General features: G+C 41.8%; 1 protein-coding gene across 1 annotated transcript in view; it reads right to left on the bottom strand.

Moving 5' to 3' along the window:
* Positions 1-22,772, bottom strand: part of dnah1 (dynein, axonemal, heavy chain 1) — a 217,222-nt gene that overhangs the window by 51,961 nt on the left and 142,489 nt on the right. The window contains exons 48-56 of the mRNA XM_055647806.1: positions 19,822-20,018; positions 16,588-16,723; positions 13,779-13,987; positions 11,418-11,589; positions 11,133-11,324; positions 7,846-7,956; positions 6,626-6,811; positions 5,382-5,573; positions 684-851 (exon numbers count right to left, since the gene is read on the bottom strand). Coding sequence (XP_055503781.1) covers positions 684-851; positions 5,382-5,573; positions 6,626-6,811; positions 7,846-7,956; positions 11,133-11,324; positions 11,418-11,589; positions 13,779-13,987; positions 16,588-16,723; positions 19,822-20,018 — 1,563 coding nt within the window. The remainder of the gene's footprint in view (positions 1-683; positions 852-5,381; positions 5,574-6,625; positions 6,812-7,845; positions 7,957-11,132; positions 11,325-11,417; positions 11,590-13,778; positions 13,988-16,587; positions 16,724-19,821; positions 20,019-22,772) is intronic.

Here is a 22,772-nt window from a genome sequence, read left to right as displayed (position 1 = left end):
GTCAAGGGTTGCCGAGAGTGTTTTTTGCTTGTGACGCTATGACCTGGGCTTGCAATTCAAGCTCCGCTCGATGATCTTTGCTCCACCAGGACGTCTCCCACCTCCAATCACTGCGCTCTATCCTCAGTCCCACCCTCCTATTTCCGTTTTTGACGGACACCTCCCTCTTCCAATCATCGCGCTGAATCATCATGCCCCACTGCCTGCTGTCATCCATTCGGCACCCTCCCTCGATCAGCAGTCCCACCCCCACTGTCTCGCGGGGAGCGGAGATTTCACCGTTTTAAAATTCAGATTACAAAAAATTGGGGGGGGGGGGGGTCGTCCCCCACCTCTCAAAACAGGGGGGGGGACCTGTCATACCATATTTAGAAGCAAAAAAAAATCAGGCAATGATTTGATGACTATTCAGAAGCAATGAATGTGAAAGAACTGGATTTAACTAAAAACTGCATCATATGAACTAAACCCTGACTATCTCATTGCACCATTAGGCAGCACATCCCAACAAAACCTGAATCTGATGAAGTGGATAGTGTCTTTGGGACAAGAGGAAAGAAAGGAGTGATAAGGAGAAGACAAAAAACTAACAAAATAAACCATAGTGCACGATCAGTTTAGAATCAAATCTGTCTGAAATATTTTTGAAAGAAAGTTGAATGGTAACAAGAGATGGTGCTTACCCTTTTAGGTTCCACAGCTTTGGCAATGAAGTGGTATTTGTACATGGCACGAACCCACTGACAAATCGAAGTACAAGCTTTTGAAACCTTGGCAATAGAAGCAGGCATGAAGTCCTCACTGTCAATGTATGGTTGGATTGCTTTGATAATTGAATCAGGAATGTTGTCCTGGAAAATTAGAAAAAAGTATAAAAGCTTAGGGGGTTGGAATTTGCTGGAAACATGTATTATTATTTAGTGGCAGAATTTAGTGGTAATGCTACAGAAACTGAAAATTAAATAATGACAATGAATATACAGGTGACCCAAGCTCTAAATCATTTCCACACAAGTCTCCTTCCACTTTATATCAAAATAAAATGGCAGCATAACTTTAACCTTTCTTTTTCCCTCTTGTACTTACGCAGTTTCCTCTTTAATGTTTCTCTCCTCTTGTTCTCAGTTGCTTTTTGTGATTAGAACTGGCATGGAAAGGTAAAAGCCTGAAGGAAAATAGTCACCTAGAGTCCTAGACCATAGGTAAAAGTGGATGAACCAGTAGCAGAAAGTCATTGAGGGTAGTGAAGAAAAAAAAAGTATCAGATAAATAAAGCAGAGAATGACATTGTGGGTCAGAGAACATACAAGGTCTTGGTGAAACAATTTCCTTCTCTTCTTACCTAAAAAAAGGATATGCTTGCTATTGTGGGTGTGCAACAAGATTCATTACAATGGTCTTTGGGATGGCTGGGAGAACATATGTGATTGTGTCAGCACGACTGTTTTGCAAAGTTTAAAAGGATACGAGATAAGGTAATAAGGAATAGTAGTAGAATTAGGCCAGGCCGAAACCCGAAACGTTGCCTATTTCCTTCGCTCCATAGATGCTGCTGCACCCGCTGAGTTTCTCCAGCTTTTTTGTGTAACCTTCGATTCTCCAGCATCTGCAGTTCCCTCTTAGAATTAGGCCATTCGGCCCATCAAGTCTGCCATTCAATTATGTCTGATGTATCTCTCCCTCCTAGCCCCATTCTCCTGCCTTCTCCCCATAACCTCTGACACCTGAACTAATCAAGAATCTATCTCAGCCTTAAAAATATTCACTGTCTTGGCTTCCACAAAATTCCAAAGAAATCCATAATTCACCACCCTCTGACTAAAGAAATTTCTCCTCATCTCCTTCCTAAAAGAATATCCTTTAATTCTGGGGCTATGACCTCTAGTCTTAGACTCTCCCATTAGTGGAAACATCCTCTCCACATCCACTCTATCCAAGCCTTTCATTATTCTGTATGTTTCAATAAGTTTCCTTCCCCATTCTTTTATTTACTTTTAAATCCCTAAGTGGTCTTGCCCCGTCCTACCTATCTGAGCTTCTTCACCCTTATTCGCCCTCCCGCTCTCTCAGGTCAGATGATCAGCTGCTCCTGATTGAGCCAAAGACTAAGCGGAAGCTCAGAGGGGACTGTGCCTTTGCTGTGTCGGCTCCGAGTTTGTGGAATGAATTGCCTCTGCACGTTAAACAGGCCCCTTCTCTAGCTGTTTTTAAGTCACTCCTGAAGACATATCTATTCTCCGTGGCCTTTGTAGACCAGTGAGGTGTTGAATTGTTTATTAACTTTATTTGCTTGGTTTTGCTGCGTGGTTCGTACTCGTGTTTTATGTATTTTAATTTATTGTTTGGATTTTCGTATGTAATTTATGCGCCTCGTGTTAGTTGTATGTTCTGTTGTTCTGCCTGTTTTATGATGTCTTGCTTGTTTTCTTTTTTCTGTACAGCACTTCGGTCAGCTTTGGTTGTTTTTTAAGGTGCTTAACAAATAAAGTTATTATTATTATTATTCTTCTAAACTCCAGCGAGTACAGGCCCAGTGCCGACAAACGCTCATCATAGGTTAACCTATGATGAACCTAATGAGATGACCTCATTGAAACGCACAAGTTTCTCCCAGGACACAATAGGATGGTTACTTTCTCTGGTTGAGGAATCTACAGCAAGTGGTCACATTTTCAGAATAAGGGGTAGGCCATTTCAACTTGAAATTAGGTAAAAAAAAAATCTTCACATAGAAAGCATGATTTTTTATAATCCTCTCGCCTGATAGGTTGTGAGTGCAATTGATTTCATTCAAAACAGGCATTGATAGATTTCTGGACATTAACTAAATCAAGAGGATGAATAGGAAGGTGGTGTTTGATTCAGAATATCGACCATGCTTTTGTTGATAGTGGATGCAGTGACAGATGGCCATGAGGGCTGAATATGTGCAACTCTGGACCTTGATAGCCCACTAAAGATTGGACTGCCTTGGCTACCACTTGGACTAACTGGCAGTGAAGCAAACAAGAGGGAACTACCAATATAAATATCTATATAACTAAAAGTTTTATCTTGATCTCTTCCTGTCTGCGCTGTACATTGATTTCAGAAAAATTCTACCATACATCGCATATTGGCCATCTTACTCACAAGTCCTCCTCCGCTGAGGCAGCCCCGAGGATTTTTCGGATTGATGAAAGCTAAAAAAGTTATGAGTGTTTAAAAAATCTTGAGATCCGCTGATTGGTCCTCTTGCCCGTCAATCACCACGATGAAGGTAAAACTCCCCTTCCGGAGGTGGGGAGGGGTGAAGGACTATAACACCCTGGATGACTGGATGTGAGTCAGTCACTCTGGAAGATCGCGAGGGAGAGTCCACAACTGTGATTCTAAGCTGTGAATCAACTGAACCGTGAGTCTGCAATGTATTTGCAATAAATGATTTGTTAGCCCTTAATGACAATGCAATGAGTTGTTTAGCAATTTGGTGGCCTGCACTGTGCTTGAAATGCTGTGAAATTGAATTTGGTGGCCTGCATTCTGCCTGAAATGTTGTGAAATGTGTTTGGTGGCCTGTACTCTGCCTGAAATGCCATGAAATTGAGTTTGGTGACCTGCATTCTGCCTGAAATGCTGTGAAATTGAGTTTGGTGGCCTGCACTCTGCCTGAAACGCAATTTCAAGGAATAGCCGTGTGAACTGCCAGCCCACCAGCCCACCAGCCCTGAGTGACTGATCTGCTAGGCCACCAGCCCTGAGTGACTGAGCTGCCAGCCCACCAGGCCTTAGTGACTGAGCTGCAAGCCCATCAGGCCTGAGTGACTGAGCTGCCAGCCCACCAGGCCTGATTGACTGTGCTGCCAGCCCACTAGGCCTGAGTGACTGATCTGCCAGCCCACTAGGCCTGAGTGACTGATCTGCCAGCCCACCAGGCCTGAATGACTGAGCTGCCAGCCCACCAGGCCTGAGTGACTGAGCTGCCAACCCAAGAATCCATTCGGCCCACAATGTCTATACTAGTCCTCTGCAAACCAGTCCCTTTGGTCCACAACACCCATACTTGCGCTCCAGAAAGCCCCCCTCCCTCCCCCACCACTGGCCACCAATATTGGAATTGGTGGAGAGGTGGAATATTGCGCTGGGGGACTAGCCCTCCCGTGTGAACATGGGACCCAACGGGTCCCACTTAGTCTAGTTATTAAATAAAGAGCGGACTTCAGATTTTTGATCCACTGAGCCATTTGTGTGTTACCCAATCTGATGAAGGCCAGACCACATCAATTTTGATTGCAGATCCATGATTCCAACTGTTTATCAGCTAGCAACTGTCTTCACCCAGTCAGCAGGAATCAGTGCTTGGCTGTCTGCAAATAGTTGGGAGCAAACTGTGCTTCCAGTGCTGCGTATAGATTTTTGTGACCTCTACCCTGTACTGCTACAGAAGTTGAAATCTGTACCCATCAATCGTTTCACCATTGGTGTTTCTGGTGGGTTGGATTTACTCTTAATTTCCCAATTTGCAAGAATAGATTCCAGGCTTCACTGAAAGTCCTATGAAAAGTTGCAGAATGACTGGCCTATACTTCTTGAAATATCTTAGAAGCTCCCCTTCAGGCCAGACAATGTGTTTCACATATCCACAATATATTTTAATCACTCTTTTCATGTCGGCAGCTCTATTGCTGTCCACTTCCTACTTTTCTATGCCAACAGCGAATTGGCATACTAGATTACCAGTCTCGGTCCTACCTGGAGCTTGCTGCTACCGGAAGTCTAATCACATGAAGTGCCTGTCTCAGTACCAGGCAATATATAGGTGCCTGGAGCAAAGAGTTGGTCTCCATTGTCAAAGAGATCAATTATACAGCAATAAAGCATAGGTTTGATAACAGAGTAATTAGAAAACATTTAAAATATGTATGCATTTTTTCAGTAGCAAATTAGGTGCATGTGACAATGAGAGAGATGTGCTTGGATGTCCAAAGCAGCTCCGGACTGTCAAAGCTGCCACAGCCAGACATAAAAAGTTTTTATCCACAAGTAGTTGCTCTACTCAACAGCCAAAAATCTGTAGCCTCCCTTTGATCTGGTATTTTGTTGGTTCACATGCTTGATCAATGGTGTTTTATCATTAATGTTTTATTATTATTAATGTTTAGTGTTTTCTGAGTCATTCGAAACTGTCACTGTATGTCATGTTGTTACTTGTGGGCGAAGCACCAAGGCAAATTCCTTGTATGTGAATACTTGGCCTATAAACTTACTTACTTACTTACTTGCCATTTCTATGCATGAATTTTAAGGAACATTTCTAGTTCAACTGTTTTCTAATTGATGGTAAGCCAAACGTAGGAAAGGCAAATAAAATTAACTATCAAGTATTCGGCAAAACAAAATACCTTGTCATATTTGAATAAGCTGTCTAGGAATTTTGTTGGATCCTGTAATAGTCCTTTTCCTGGTTCCCAATAATCATCAATTTTACTTCCAGGCCTTTCTCCTGCTATTTTCTTTGGTTTAATTCCCTTCATAATACACACTGTTTCCATCACCAACTTCACGCCGAGGGGAGGTCGTTGCATGCCTCGTACCTACATGCAGAATACAAATAACATTATTTTCACTGGAGAAGACACAGTGCTGGAGTAGCTCAGCGGATCAGGCAGCATCTCAGAATATGGATAGGTGATGTGTCGATGGGACCCTACTTCAGACTGGTTGTAAAGGAGGTGAAAAGAAAGCCGGAAGAGAGGTGGTACAGGACAAAGCCTCGCAGGTAATAGGCAAAACAGGTGTGGTGGGTTATTTGATAGGCAGATCAAAGGCCAGAGATATAAGGACCGAAAGTGTGAGACAACAGGATTGAAGAGTTGCGAATTGTGAAACTAGAGGAATGAATGTAGATGGAAAGGGAAGAGGAAGGGTAAGGGGAGAAATAGATGCAAGTCCAGGTGGGGCAAATAAGTAATCCTAATCATGTCACAGAGAATAAACTTTATAGGGAACTATGCTCCATCTAATTCTACTTTCTGGATGCTCAACAGCATTACAAATCAAAATTATATGTTTTCCCCTAACATAAATGTATCTGAATATATATAAGGTTTTACAATTGCTCTACGATAGAGGGGGGAATCCATGTTTATTAAAGAAAGTGGACACCTCGGATTACCTATAGTGGAAAGTACAATGTTGCAAGAAGATGCACCCCCCCCCCCCTCCCTTTCCCCCTACCTAGACAGAACAAGCATAGAATTCTTCTGGAATTCCAATACATCATCCGCCAACATTTCTGGCACCTTCAACGTGATCCCATCACCAGTCACATTGTCTCATTCTCACCCTTTTCTGCTTTCAGCATAGACCGTTCCTTGTGCAACTCATTCATTTCCACACAAACCACCCCCTCCTGAGGTACTTTTCCTTGCAACTTCTGGAGATGTCGCCTATCCATGTTCTCCAGAGATGCTGCCTGACCCATTGAGTTACGCCAGCATTCCGTGTCTTTTTTTTTTTAAACTAGGATCATCAGTTCCTAGTGTCTACATTATTGAAGATCAACTTTGTTCATGTGACCAGATTTGTGATCCTTGCAAACCATGCAAATAATTAGAAATAAATGAAAGATAAGTCAAGGATTTACCTCAGTTACATCATTTTTGTTCAAGGATTTCAGGCTGGCTAAAGCTGCATCCAGAGCAGGCAATGCCTCATCTAAATCTTTTTGAGCATCGTCAGCAATTGCCAGGGCTACATTTGCCTTTTCTGAGGCCTTTGCTTCCTCTTCACTGACAGCCTTGCGGGTCTCCTCTGCAATGGTAGTATCGGCCTGAAATATAGATAACCTATTAGGAACAACATGTAAATAAACTTCTGCAAGTCCTTAACATTAGCAAGTCAAGGACCTATATCTCAAGAAATCATAATATTTGTGAAAATGGAACTGTGAAATTTATGTAATAAATCTAATTATACTTCTGTTCTCTACCATATTATGTAATGTGAAAAATAAATGATTCAACATAAAAGTTACAACATTAGCTACTCTCCAGTCCTCTGGAACGTCGCTTGTGTCTCGGGAGGATGCAAAGAACTTCATTGAGGCTGCTGCAATCTCCTCTCTTGCCTCTCTCAATAGCCTGGGATAGATCCCTATCTAGGCCTTTGGCACTAAGCAAGTCCCAGTCAATATTGGGGAAGTTGAAGTCACCTAAGGCAACTCTTTCTGTCTTTCTTTATCATCTTTCTGTTATCTCTGTACATATCTGTTCCTCTATTTCCCGTTTGCTATTGGGGGTCACTCTAATCACAAACTCAATCTACCTCTATTGCCCTAAATGATACGGATGTATATGGAGAGGTTGTGAAGGTTCGGACTTTATTCCTTGGAGTGCAGGAGCCTGAGTGGTGATCTTATAGAGGTGTATGAAATCATGAGGGGAATAGATTGGGTAAATGCAGAAATACTCTTTCCTTGGGTAGGACAATCAAGAACGTGAGCATTGATTTAAGGTGAGAGGGACCACGTTTTCACAGATGCTGATGGGTATGTGAGACAAGCTGCTAGATGAAGTACATGCAGGGTTAATACATTTTAAATAATATTTGGACAGGTATATAAATAGGCAAGGTTTTGAGGCATATAGGCCAAATGTGGGAAAATGGTACTAATTTGGATGGGGCATTATGGTCGGCATGGGTGAGTTGGGGCAAAGGGCCTGTTTCCATGCTGTATGACTATGACTCTATTAATATTTTTGGGAATGATGAGACCAGCAGTATTCTAACTTGCAGTGTTTCGTACTTCAATATTTTCTGCTCTCATTTTAGGTTTTGTCAAGCTGTCCATTACATTTCCTGTACCTTTATTTTTTCCATGGTTGTTACAGTATCATGTGCTGCCTCCTCCAGAAGGGGTCTCATTGATTCCAACTCTTCCTGCATTTTCAACACATCTTCTGCAGTGCGTAATAACTACATCAGAAAATAAAATGCAGGAGAAATTTCACTCAAGGCATTCTACATTGCATATACTGACAGACTATCACTGTTTAGTTGTTTAGAAAATAGAGTATTGGACATTATGGCCCCTTCAGCCTGATCTGCCATTTAATAATTGGTCTGCCATAAATTTGCCATTTATGATTGGTCTAATCTTTGGCTTCAATTGATCACATAACCCTTAATTCTCCTATCTACCTCACTCTTTCTTCTATATACACAATGGTTTAAGCATTATGGGGTAGACAATTCTAAAGAATCACAACCCTCCTTGAAATGAAATTGTCCCTCATTACAGTTGTGATCAATTGTTATATTGAGACTCTCCCTCCTTATTCCAGGTTCCAGCACCAGGATATAAAATCCTTCCACAGCTTCCCAGTCAAGCCCGTAGAAAATCTGGTGGTTTGAGCCTTATATTTATGTCTCCTGAGTACAAAGGAGACATGGATGTTTTCTTTGTTGACATTGTCACGATACAAGCATACTCAGTACTATATAAGCAGTATTTTGTACAAAAAAAGCATTGCATGCTCATGAATCTTATGCCCAAATGAGATTATCCCTCATTCCTCTGAACTCCGGAGAGGTTATAGACATATTTTGCTCAATCGTTACTCTAAAATACAACGTTATCGCAGGATCAATCTAGTTAAGTGGCTCTAAGGCAAACATTCTTAAATAAAGAGACCAAAACCACATGCAATGTTCCCGGTGTCTCACTTGTGTCCCATCCCGTTGCAGTAAAGACAATTATTTCATATGTCATAATCACCTGTTGTATTTGTATGCTGATTTTGTGTTTCTTGTATAAGCGCATCCAGATCTTTCTGGTATTGATATTTTTGTCTCATTTAAATGAAGATCTGTTTTTCTATTCTTACTACTAAAGTGGTGAACCTACACTTACAACATACTAAACTGCCACATTTGCACCCACTCACTTAACCTTCTATATCCCTTGTTCCAGATTCTGTGTCTCCTCACAATTTATTTTCCCACCTGCGTTTGTATCGTTGACATTTACATCAGATCCCTTCATAGTATCACAGAATATTGCAGCAAAGAAATTACCCTTTTCAGCAAACCTCGTCTATGATGTCCATCTAATCCCATTTGCCTGCATTAGGCACGTATCTCCTTACACCTTGCAAGTACCTGTCCAAATGCCTTTTAAAGATTGGCCTCTACCACATTCTTGTTCCAGATAACCAGTACCCCATGTAAAATGCTTACCCTTCAGATCTCCTTTGAATTTCTCCCTTCTTACCTTAATTCGAAATTCCCCTGCTCTCGGAAAAATACTCTGGACATCTATTCTGTCTATGCCCCTCACTATTTTATAAATCTTTAAGGTGACCTCTTGGTCTCTCCTTATAAACCACATCTCTCGATTCCAGGCAACATGCTGATGAATTTCTTCTGCACTCTCTGTTTCTACCACATCCTTCCTATAACAAGGTGACCAGAATTATACACTGTACTCCATGCATTATAACCAATGTTTGTAAACTCTTATACTCTATAACCCCGCCCACAGAGGCAAGCATACTAAATATATTCTTCACTGCCTTGTTTGCCTGTGCCATCACTCTCAGCGAGCGTGGACTTGTACCCAAAGTCTCCTTTGTACATCAACACTCCTGCCATTTACCCTATATATGATAAGGGAGTTTCTCAAAGTGCATACCTCACTATATTTATTTTATATACCTGTATAATATATAATATTGTAAACAACAAAGTCGTTCCCTGTAGAACATCACTTGTTCCAAACCTCAGTCAGCTGAACTATCTATCTACCACTTCCTTTGCTCCAATCACAAAGCCAGTTTTAGATGCATGTTGCCAACATCTCATATTCCTTGCGCCTCAATCGTCTGGACCAGCTTGCTATGGGGGACCTTGTCAAGAGCCTTTCTGAAGTCCTAATAAGCTATGCTTTCATCGATTTTCTTAATTAGTTTCATCTAAGTTATTAACATGAACTGTAAACAGCTGAAGCCCCTGAAATAATTTTGTTTTCTGTCAGTTCGGCAATCCTCGATCCATGCTAAGATGTTACATTCAATGTCATAAACCTTCAACATGTATGCATAACACTTTATGCTTTTTGTAAATCCAAATATACTGTATCCATAAATTAAATATTATCAAGCAGGTGGTTATATCCTCAAAGAATACTCACAAATAAGTAAAATGCTATATCTATCTCATAGAATCACGTGACTAAAATGTTATAATCTCCTAGCAGTCTTGTTGGACTGAAACATAGTTTTAGACTTTAGACTTTACTTTAAAGATAGAGCATGGAAACAGGTCCTTCAGTCCACCGAATCCGCGCCATCCAGCGATTACTCCATACACTAATACTATCCTACACATGAGGGACAATTTTTTACAATTTCACCAAAGCCAAATAACCTGCAAATCTGTACATATTTTGAGTGTGGGAGGAAACTGGAGCACCTGAAGAAAACCCACATGGTCACAGGAAGAACATACAAACTCTGTTCAGCCAGCTCTTGTGCTCAGGATCGAACCTGGGTCTCTGGTGCTGTAAGGCAGCAACTCTACTGCTGCGCCAATGTGCCACCCACAAAGTTCTTATGTGTAATGTGTAATGATATAATCCTAATCACTGTAGCTCTCTTCTTCAAACTTCCAAGCTTGGCAACACATGTATTACATATGGGCTCGCCTCAATATGTGAATAGAACATGCCTCAAGCAGGATGGAAATTGAAACTTTACATAATCTGGGAACACAAAAGAGAAGTTTCTCGAGGCCACAGCTGTGTCTGAGACCTTGCATACTATTGTATAAAATGTCTCGATCGCAAGGCAATAACTCAGAAGACGGGCAAACTATGTGGTGGAAGAAGAGAGGAAACATATACCTTTAGTTCTTTAGCCATGGATCTGTCCGTCAACAAAAGGTTTTCAGCAATCACTGTGCCACATTTTTCTTGGAGTCCCTGCCATGTAAGCACTCCCAGTAATCATCTGGCTATATTCTAGCTCAGCACATGTCAATAATAAAACCTAGAATCTACCTGCTCTTCATGAAGAAAATTCTACGGAACCTAAAAATCTTAATATCGGATCTTTAGTTTGACACAACAACATACACAGCATTGAGTACTTTACCTTATCTAGGCCCTGCTTCATCCTGATTTTATCTGTTGTCAGTGTTTGTATCTTTATAGCGATTAGTACCGAGAAGAGGTTGAGCAAATCCAGGTAGCTCTTAGGTGTGATGTAGTTGTATCTGGAAAGCTCACTCCTATACTGCAAGGACTTTATTGCGACTGTTTGGTGAATTGAGACACACATCTCAACCTAGGGAGAAGCAATAAAGAAAAATCGATTTTCCATATGGAAAGACTGGAGGTTATAGAGTGGATCTGAAGATTGTAACATTTGACGCCTCACCAGTGCACTCATGATGGCTGGACCTGCATCAAGTTCTGGAATTTCATCTAGTAAGGCATTAGCAACAGACTGGAGAGCTTCAGTTGGCCATTCACTAAACCAATCAATGGTACTGCATGTTACAAGAGAGGGGAACTGGCGCAATCGGGCTCTGAACACTTCTCCAATTGGACTGGAGGAAGGAAACACAGCAAACGTTTATTAAAATTACAAACACAAAAGATAGTTAAGAGATCATGCGGAATATATATTCCTAAGTTTTACAAAGCACTGATTGCCCGTTCAGTTCACAAGTCATGTTGACAAGTTATTTACCATGCTGGTGTTAAAGGTTAGCTCACAAACCAAGACTGTCATAAATTGGAGTGTTAAAACTCAACAACAGGTTGATTTAATTTGGAAATATTTCAATTTAAGTGTCCAAAACTGATAGCCTCAAATGCCAGGTGTCCAGTCTTTTTTACAGTGGTTCATTTATGTAAAATTAACTAGGGCGGAAAGTAATTTCTAATCTGCGGACATTCTTTAATGGGTGAAAAAAGGTAATAGTACACCAGTAATGCTAAAACCATGCAGTCAGTCTTCTTGAGCAGTGTGGCAGCTCTTTCTTAAGAAACATGATCTGTGTACCTAAGAACTCTGTGGGTGTGATCTGGTGCCTCCAGTGTTTTTTCAAAATCTCAAGGTCTCCATGAATTTTGTCACGGTGCCCATTCATCTAGTCTCAGCCTTGCATAAATGCATCAAACTTAAGACTTTTCTGGCTGTAAGGTTCACTTGGCGCATGTGCACCTCGGGTCAGGGAACTGCATGAGTTCACATGATGTTATGGTTTGCATATGCATCAACAACAGGATCGATATGAATATGCATCAAGCCAATGGAGTTGTGTATGTACAAATTGGAGGCTATGATCCCTGACATATATCTTGAGGCAACTCTCTGGAATAATTTAGTTTACTTGCAATTGTGCTATATTTACTAATTAGTGAAAGTAATATTCTCTGCTTTAAATCAGGTGTTTATCCCATAGCAGATGCTGTCTATCTCCTGCATTTTCTGTTTTAATTCAGATTTCCAATATCCGCAGTTATGTTGATTTTCACTGCTTTATAAGCATCACCCCTTCAACGATTGTAGTATGTGACAGAATAATCTCTGGGCTTCAAGAATATTCATAAAAAATTCCAGGCACTGGAAAACCCTTGCTACCCATGCCTTGTCTGGGCTTCTGGTGTCTCACATGCTTGCATTTGTACACTTAGCAAAGGACTTCATTGGAGGTGAATGTACATTCTGCCTGACATCATCGCCACCTAAAGTCACAATTTTCCTACTAGATAATTGAGACGTGGGAAAAAATAAAGGGGCAAAAAATGAAATCTCAGCTAAGGGTAGAGAGAAAGAAACCAGGTTCCCTGGAATATCTGAATAAGGGCCCTGACCCAAAATGTTATATCCATTTTCTCCAGAGATGCTGCCTGACCCATCAAGTTACTCCAGCATTTTGTGTCTATGGTAGTTTTCAGCAAAGTTCTTTTCACAAGAGGATTGATACCAGAATTACTGAAATGACCAGGTTTTTGAAAATGTGTGAGAAGTGATCCGAATTCAGGGGTTCCCCAGGTAACATATCTCAATAATCATTCAAATTCTGGTACTGACAAACATGAGCCTCTTTTTAATGGGACACCCCTAACAGCCACACCGTCTCCCCAGCTGCTTCCAAGCCAGTTGCCAATGTATTCCCCGGCCCAGACCGCTTCCTCAGCCCCTTCCAGGCCAGGCTATCGACCATCACCACCAGGCCGGGCGGCTGGCTGCCTCCTCAACCGCACTTCAAGGCCAGACTGCCGACACCACTGCTGTCCCACACAGCCGCTTCCAGGCAGTGCCTGCCGCTGCCACCTGTATTACAGTGTTGAGACCGTGGAGCTTTGTAGCTCAGGGCAGGTAAGGCTTTAGTTAAATGTTTCAGCTGAAAAAAGGCACTCCTGTCAGTGCGGTTCTTGCTCAGCCTCAATGTTATTGTTGTGCCTCTACACATGTAATGCCATATATCACACTCAGTTATAGCGGACAATCGGCAATAATGGACACCATACTCCCATTATGGTCCATTATCACGAGGGTTTACTGTAATTGCTGGGTGTTGAATAAAACCTACTCAATTTCCCTGAGAGAGAGCTTCTGTTCTCTTCCACTTGCATCCAGAAGAGAGTAGAAGCTTGCAAGTGATGTAATTTGAAATAGTACGAAGGATTAATCAAGATAAATGATGCTGTCACCACTGGACATGTACATTTCTCAACATGCATATGGAAATAATCCTGCTTTGGAGGTATAACCAGGAAAACTTACCTCATACACAGCACAGTATGAATATTATTGCGTACTCGCTTTGTGTATATAGCCATCATGTTGGCTTTAGTTGGTTGTTGTCCGAGATCCTGAACAACTGGCTTCATTGCAGTGAAGATTACCTCCTGCTCATCAAAGTTGTATATATTTGGAACATCTCCTGAGTTCAAGATATTGTTGACATCCTCTAAAAACGATTCTTCCTTGATCTATGAAAATAAGTATTATAAAAGTTTGGATTAAGGTGCCTGTCAATCATATGTAATTATTTGTTTATATTGTGGTCCATTCCAAGCTATCACAAAGGCAGTAAATAATAATAAATCAATAAAATAACATAATCTTTTGATGTGTCAATATTATTATTATTTTTTTTTTTAATCTTGAACAAGTTTCCTCTTGAAACGTTTACACAAACACCATAACTAGTTAAATATTATCCACATTTCTAGCTAATGTTAACGTATAGACCACCAAGGTATGAAACTGTAGATGAAAGTGGTTATGAATACAAACCTATAACTACAGCTGCAATGTTTGCATTGGAATAACAGCTGCATTTAGATAGGAAAAATACAAGAAATATTTAGAAAATTACTTTATTGGTAGATAATATGCAGGTCGCAACTTAATACATAGAGATAATTCCATTCCATTATATTTTTAAGCTATATATATCTCAATGAACAAATGCAGAACCTAATTTTCATATTTTGATTTTCATTATCAGCCAGAAAAAGAGCAGAAAGTAAAAGAGCAAAAGGCATAAAAAAGTCATTTAAAAATATGATATTTTTCCCCTTCATGTTTTCCATGATCCACAAATACTAGTTATAGATATGTAAAGGCCCACAGGGAAATACTCCTCACTGGTGCTTTTATTGTGAATAGAAGTGTTCGTACCCATATTGTTTCTTGCTGTTGGTGTCAATGGAGTATGTCACCCTATTAGTTGCTTAAGCTACTTAAGGACAACCACCTAATTTAATTAATATTGTAATACTAAAAATCGAGCTTTTTAACTTTTTAGAGGTGCCAGTACAGTACCATCACAAAAAAAAGTGCTCTTTTCAAATGAAGTCAAGGCCCATATAACATCCAGTCTCCCCTCTACACTTGACCCATACCAGTTTGCTTACCGTCCCAACCGTTCCACTGATGATGCCATAGCAACAGCACTCCACCTAAGCCTGGCTCATCTGGAAACCAAAAACAGTTACGTGCGGATGCTGTTTATCGACTTCAGCTCCGCCTTCAATACAGTCATCCCCCAACATCTGGTGAATAAACTCGGCGAAATAGGCATCAGCACCCCACTATGCAACTGGTTACTGGACTTCCTCACTGACAGACCACAGACAGTAAGAGTTGGCAAAAACTCATCAGAGACCACCATCATGAACACCGGGGTCCCACAGGGATGTGTGCTGAGCCCTCTATTGTTCACTCTGATGACTCATGACTGTAGTGCCAAACATAATTCGAACCCCATCATCAAGTTCGCAGATGACACTACAGTGGTGGGCCTCATCAGCCACGATGACGATTCAGCCTACAGAGAGGAGGTTCAGCAACTCATCAACTGGTGTGATATCAACAACCTTCAACTCAATGTCGATAAAACAAAATAAATAACTGTGGACTTCAGAAAGAAACAGACAACACACACCCCACTTACCATCAATGGCAGTGCAGTGGAGTCTGTGAAAAGCACCAAGTTCCTGGGAGTGCACATCACAGATGATCAGACATGGTCCACCAACACCATCTCCCTAGTCAAGAAGGCACAGCAACGCCTCCACTTCCTTCGACGGATGAGGAGAGCTGACCTCCCCCCTTCTGCCCTCACGACTTTTTAAAGGGGTGCCATTGAGAGCATTTTTACCAGCAGTCTCTCAGTCTGGTATGGCAGTTGCTCTGCTGCTGACCAGAAGGCCCTACAGAGAGTGGTGAGGACAGCTGAGAAGATCACCAGATCACCCCAACCAGCAATCCAGGACCTATACCCTTCTCGCTGTCGCAAGAGAGCAAGCAATATTATCACAGACACCACTCACCCAGCACACAAACTGTTCACCCTCCTACCTTCCGGTAAGCGCTACCGCAGCATGCGGAGCAAAACCACCAGATTCAAAAACAGCTTCTACCCTCAGGCCATCAGACTACTCAACACACTTAAGAAAATTCCATGAACAGTACCCAAACAAAGCCAACAAACTGTGAAAATAACTTTGGCTCAATGTCTCCAGTACGAAATTTGCACTTTTTCTATATTGCACCTTTCATTGTTACGCCCTTTTTAAAATACCTCAAAGTTTTTGCTACATTTTGGCATACTGTGCATATTTAATATTTTAAATAATGTATGTCTATTGTCTATTTTTATTGGTATGTTGCCTGTCTGTGTTTTTAATATTACTTGCACATTTGGAGTATGGGGAAATGTAATTTCGATCCTCTGTGTAACTACTGTTGCATAATTGAATTGACAATAAAGTTTACTTAAAGTAAAGAAAGAAAAAATAAACCTTCTAGTAAAACAGAGGTTTCTCATTGATCTGACTCTTGTCATTTCTGATCTGTATTTGCCATATTATATCGGGATGTACCTGATCTGAGATCTTTAACCACTGATTTACCATGTGCCAAATCGCATTGTCATAATCATTGCTCTCCTAATGTATCCTTGACATTTACCCAGGTTCAGTCTATCAAATTGTCAGACCTTTCCCCTTCCTTTTTGATGTTTATCTGGGACTATTAGTTAATAATGTATTTATTAAACATTTTGAGTTCAGAAGAAACATACCTGTGTGTCTACAAAAAGGAAGGCAATATGTTGGTATTGTATTCCTGCTTTCATCAAGATTCGTTTGATATCTTCTCTCCATTCTGATGGCCCATAATTTTTGGAAAGTTCAATTTGAAAACAATCATATTCAGCCCTGGTGAAATATCAGGTAATTTAAAATGAGCAAATGACAAAAAATTATTCTTTAGCTTCTCATGTTGGAGTACCGATACTTCTGTAATTTTAATAAAACCTTTTATATTGCTTTGAATAAAGGATACATGCAGCATCAACTGCTTAGATAAACAAGCATCAGAGATTCACCTGGATATTTCTGGGAATAGAACGTTTTGGTTGTATGGGGAGACAGGAAAGGCTGGGTTTGCTTTCCTTACAGCAGAGAATGTTAAGAGGAGAAATGACAGAAATTTACAAAATTATGAGAGGCACAGATGAAGCAGATAGTAAGAACATTTTTCTCATGACAGAGGTGTCCAAGAGTGCAGAGAAGATTTACGAAAATGTTTCCAGGACTTGAGGATCTTGAGGAAAGGTTGGGCAGGCAAAAAAATTATTCCTTGAAGCACAGGAGGTTGAAGGGTAATCCTATAGAGGCATATGTTTCCAAATACACATATGTTTCCAAATAGGACAAGATGTTAAAAATCCAAAGTGCCAAATGTCAACTTGCTCCCGATGGTGATGGGAGCCTTATGCACTCACTTATGCTCCTCCGATGTTGAGAAAGGTAAAGGTAAGGCTAGGCAGACACGTCATTGGGGTTATCAAGTGGGCACCTACTTTCATCGACGTTTTGCTGAGTGAACCCACGACTTCTCCAGTAGGCTCAGCGGTGCATCCTGGCAACCCAGAACCACCCCCCTCTGCATCTGTCTAGTCGGTTATTTGGGAGATCAAATGGGATCTTTCCTCTTCAGCCAGAGCCACTGGCTACTCCCCTCTGCCACCCGTGATGTTTCTTTGATGGCCTGGCTTAGGGCTTGTCCGCTGATCCCCAGGTCCTTCATCAGTCTTACGGTTGATGTTGCCACGAATCCTCGACATCCAACTTCTACCGGGCAGATCTTAGCTCTCAATCCCCTTCTGTTCTGCCTCCGCTGCAAGCTCTGTATATCACACTTTCTTTCTTTAGAAGGCTTCCTGCACAGCATCCTCCCAAGGGACCGTGAGCTCCCCAAAATACACCATGCGCTGAGAGTTCGATCAGAGGACAAGATCAGGCTTCAGGTTGGTAATGGCTATCTCTGATGGAACTGTAAGCCGTTGGTCCACATCCACCAGCAACTGCCAATCCCGGGCTGCGCTCCAGCTGTCCAAACCTTGTCCTTGGTGGAATTTTCCATTGCCTTTGTTCCCCCTCCCGAACAAAGGCAATTGGCTTATCTGGGCTGCAGAGCATTGTTGGTTGTTCTCCTGCTTTCCAGAGTCGCTGCCAGGCATTTGAGCACTTGATTATGTCTCCAGGTGTACCGTCCTTAGGAGATGCTTACTTTACACCCAGTGAGGATGGGCCTAAGTGTGGCTGGTGTTGAACACAGGGGGCATGATGGATCTTCGCCCAGCCATTGGTTGAGATTTTCTGGGCTAGGAAGGACATCATAGGTGTCCCGAATGAGGAAAATTACCCTGCTCGCCTCCATCTCCCACATGTCCTTCCAGCTGGACTTCCTCTTTTCCACACCCTCCCATCTCATCCACTGGCCTTGTTTAGCTTGCGACACAGCCTTGGCACACCTACTCGATTCCTCCTGTCGGCAGACTTCGGCCGTGACCAACTTCCGGTGCTCCAGTCAACTCATCTGTCATTTCCTTGTTCCCCATAATAAATTCACCTTTTTCAGTCTTCAAGGGCCCAACTTTGGTCTTAACTATTTTTTTCCTTTTCACATGCCTAAAGAAGCTTTTACTATCCTCCTTTATATTCTTGGCTAGCTTACCTTCATACCGCATCTTTTCTTCCCGTATTGCCTTTTTAGTTATCTTCTGTTGCTCTTCAAATATTATCCAATCCTTTTGCTTCCCGCTCATCTTTGCTATGTTGTACTTCTCTTTTATTTTTATACTGTCCCTGACGTCCCTTGTCAGCCACAGTCGCCCCTTACTCCCCTTAGAATCTTTCTTCCTCTTTGGAATGAACTGATCCTGCACCTTCTGTATTATTCCCAGAAATACCAGCCATTTTTGTTCCACTGTCATCCCTGCTAGGGTATCTTTCCAGTCCACTTAGAAACATAAAAAATAGGTGCAGGAGGAGGCCATTCGGCCCTTCGGCCCTTCGAGCCATTTATGAAATGATCCTGCGTCTCCCGGATTATGCCCAGAAATTCCTGCCTGCTCCTTTGGCAGCTCCTCCCTTATGGCTCCATAGTCCCCTTTATTCAATTGTAACACTGACACCTCTGATTTTCCCTTCTCCCTCCCCAATTGTAGATTAAACCTGACCATATTATGGTCACTTCTTAATGGCTTCTTAACTTCAAGTTCCTTTATCAAATCCGGTTCATTACATAACATAAATCCAGAATTGTCTTCTCCCTGGTAGGTTCCAATGAAAGCTGCTCTAAGAATCCATCATGGAGGCACTCCACAAACTCCTTTTCCTGGGGTCCAGTACCAACCTGATTTTCCCAGCCTGCCTGCATGTTGAAATCTCCCATAACAACCGTAGCATTACCTTTACTACATGCCAATTTTAACTCCTGATTCAACTTGCATCCTATATTCAGGCAACTTTATGGGAGCCTGTAGATAAGTCCTATTAGGGTCTTTTTACCCTTACAATTCCTTCGTTCTATCCATACTGACTCCACATCTCCTGTTTAAATGTCACCCCATGCAAGGGACTGAAATTCCTTCATCACCAACAGAGCTACCCCACCTGTCTGTCTTTTCGATAAGAGGTATATCCTTGAATATTCAGTTCCCAGCCCTGGGCCTCTTGCAGCCATGTCTCAGTAATTCCCACAACATCATACTTGCCAATTTCTAACTGAGCCTCAAGCTCGTTCACTTTATTTCTTATACTTTGTGCATTCATATACAGCACTTTGACCTCGGCATTCACCTCCCCTCTTGCACCGCTCACAGTTGGCCCTGACCTTACTTTCTTAATTAAGCCAAATTAAGATAAACAATCCAAACAGGTCTCAAGCACTCAATGACATTTTATCTTCATTGCACATTTGTTCAGGGAAGAGACAAATCTGACAGATGTAACATACTCCCACTTACATATGGGCAGCCAATTTGGTAAGAGACTGTCGTCCACTGCCTCCAACTCCCAATAAGAGGGCATTGCCCATTGGCTGCCGTAAAATCCTGCTGATTCTACAGATGTGTTGGATGGCATCCATGAAAAGAATAAGCTTCAACTTGTTTGTGCTAGTCTGATTGAAATCATCCATGTATTCTTCAATCACGCTCACCATCTGCAAAGAATAAAGAGGAATTATGCTGTGTGGAATGAGCTTCCAGTGGAAGTGGTGGAGGCAGGTTCAATTTTATCATTTAAAAATAAATTGGATAGGTATATGGACGGGAAAGGAATGGAGATTTATGGTCTGAGTGCAGGTAGATGGGACGAGGTGAGAATAAGTGTTCGGCACGGACTAGAAAGGCCGAGATGGCCTGTTTCGTGCTGTAATTGTTATATGGTTATATGGTATCGACTAGCATTATTCCTTTTTTTTACATAAGAGACACATTGCGGGTGCACTCATTTGTCTAAAATGTAACTTTATAGTCAGCTTCGGAACTGCCACTGATATTGTTTTGATTGATACAGTGATATCACTGTGTAATATACTATGTAAACCTAACAATTAAGATTCTGTGTTCAATCATTTCAGAAATAACAGAGAAGTGCTGATTGCAGAATGGCTTTGCAAACATCAGTGGTAGGTATGGCTACAATAGTATTCCCTTGAAATGCATAGAAGTACTCAAATACTAACGATCCATGCTGTATTCCTCCTTTATTTTGCAAGCTAGGAAGAAGCACTCAATGACTGTGTCTACAGTTGGTCCACACAATGTCGTGGCATTGAACTGATGAGTCTAACAATTCATATTCTTCTGGGAATTTAATTTGAGGACCCGGTTGAAAGATTACCCGTAAAAGCTAAGCAGGACTATTATATCTGACCACCCGTCAACTAAAGGGGGAGGCAGCGATACCACCTAGCCTCAAAAATATAGTTGATGATTTTACTTCAAAGGGACTGGATGGATTGCAAGGACCAGAGATCTTTTGGATATTGGTTTGGACAACAAACAAGAAAGGCTGCAACCAATAGCTATAAATTATATTGCAGTAGAATGCAGCAAAGGTTGGGATCACAGCAATAATCCAATCCCACAAATCTAGGTGACTCGGGTCAGGTGGCATGTAGTTTGGAAGTGCAACATTTCAGTAATACCCCAGAACAGGTTTGAGAGAAGTATCAAGATTCTTCAGGTCTGAAGAAGGGTCTCGACCGGAAACGTCACCCATTCCTTCTATCCAGAGATGCTGCCTGTCCTGCTGAGTTACTCCAGCATTTTGTATCTATCTTCAGGATAGATGTTCTGTGCTACAAGTGTTCCATTCATTCGAGAGAGACTGTTCCTGGTATGTACTAATTGAACCACGCAATTCTTTTTGGCTAAATCTATCAATTTTTATGGTTACTAATTTCTACTTGGAAATGCATGTGCTGGTATTTGGTATTGACAGTTGCATGCTTAGCAATCAACACTCGCATACTAGATTAAGTATAAGTATTATATAAAGAGTTGATTATTTTGCTCTCTTTAGATCAGGTCCTCAGGCAGTTAAATTGCATTTAAGTCTGGCCTGTGAGAGATGACAAGACAATTTATTTGTAAAACGTTAAGTCCTAACTTCATTCATGTTGTCCACTGACAGCTTTAATACAGTAAAATGAAGGCCATGTCCCACTTTCCCGAGTTACTCACGAACTCTCCCGAGTTTTCCCCTTGATTCGAACTCGGCGAATGTCGGGTAATGTCGGTAGCGACCTCGTAGGAGTCCGTAGATGTTTCGTAGCGGCTCGTAATGCCAGCCGTAGGAACTCGGGGTATCAGGTAAGTCGGGATGTTTTTTCAACATGTTGAAAAATGTCCACGAGTTAAAAAAATAGCCCCGTGTACCTACGAACGGCTATTATCGTAATTCTCAGAGTTCGAATCAAGGGGAAAACTCGGGAGAGTTTGTGAGTAACTCGGGAAAGTGGGACAGGACCTTTACTGATTAGAAAGCAATCAGAACAAAATGGATGATGTTTCTCTTTCATCGTCTAATAATGTAGGACTTTTATTGCCCCATCTTAATTTTGTACAAATTGGGATTGGACCCTGGAACCATGCTTATTAGTTGGCGGTTACCGTAATCCTCAATAGAAATTACGATTAATCTGTTAGATTATTGGGAAACTGACAGAATGGGCCAATCAATTAAAAAAATCTAAAATGTTACACCTACTACAAACCCACTGACTCCCATGGCTATCTGGACTACTCTTCTTCCCACCCTGCTTCCTTTAAGGACTCTATCTCCTACTCCCAATTCCTCCGTCTGCACCCAGGATGAGGTGTTCCAAAGCAGGGCATCGGAGATGTCCTCATTCTTTTGGGAACGGGGGTTCCCCTCTTCGACTGTAGATGAGGCTCTAACCAGGGTCTCCTCTATATCCCGTAGCATCGCTCTCACTCCCCATCCTCCCAATCATAACAAGGACAGAGTCCTACCCTTGTCCTCACCTTCCACCCTACCAGCCGTCACATACAACAGATAATCCTCCGACATTTTCGCCACATCTCCTCAGCATTTCAACTCCCCCACCCATTCCGAATCCGACCTTTCTGTACTGGGCCTCCTCGATGGCCAGAGTGCGTCCCACCGCAAATTGGAGGAGTAGCACCTCATATTTCACTTGGGTAGTTTACACCCCAGCGGTATGAACATTGACTTCTCCAATTTCAGGTAGTCCTTGCTTTCTCCTTCCTTCCCCTCCACTTCCCAGCTCTCCCACAGCCTACTGTCTCCGCATCTTCCTTTCTTCTTCCCGCCCCCTCCTCCCGCACCCCGTCAGTCTGAAGTAGGGTCTCGACCCAAAACGTCACCTATTCCTTTGCTCCATTGATGCTGCCTCACTCGCTGAGTTTCTCCAGCATTTTTGTCT

Source organism: Leucoraja erinacea, chromosome 16 (genome assembly GCF_028641065.1).
Source record: "Leucoraja erinacea ecotype New England chromosome 16, Leri_hhj_1, whole genome shotgun sequence".
Taxonomy (NCBI): domain Eukaryota; kingdom Metazoa; phylum Chordata; class Chondrichthyes; order Rajiformes; family Rajidae; genus Leucoraja; species Leucoraja erinaceus.
The sequence above is the reverse complement of the archived record's forward strand: the minus strand, read 5'-3'. Positions and strand labels throughout refer to the sequence as shown.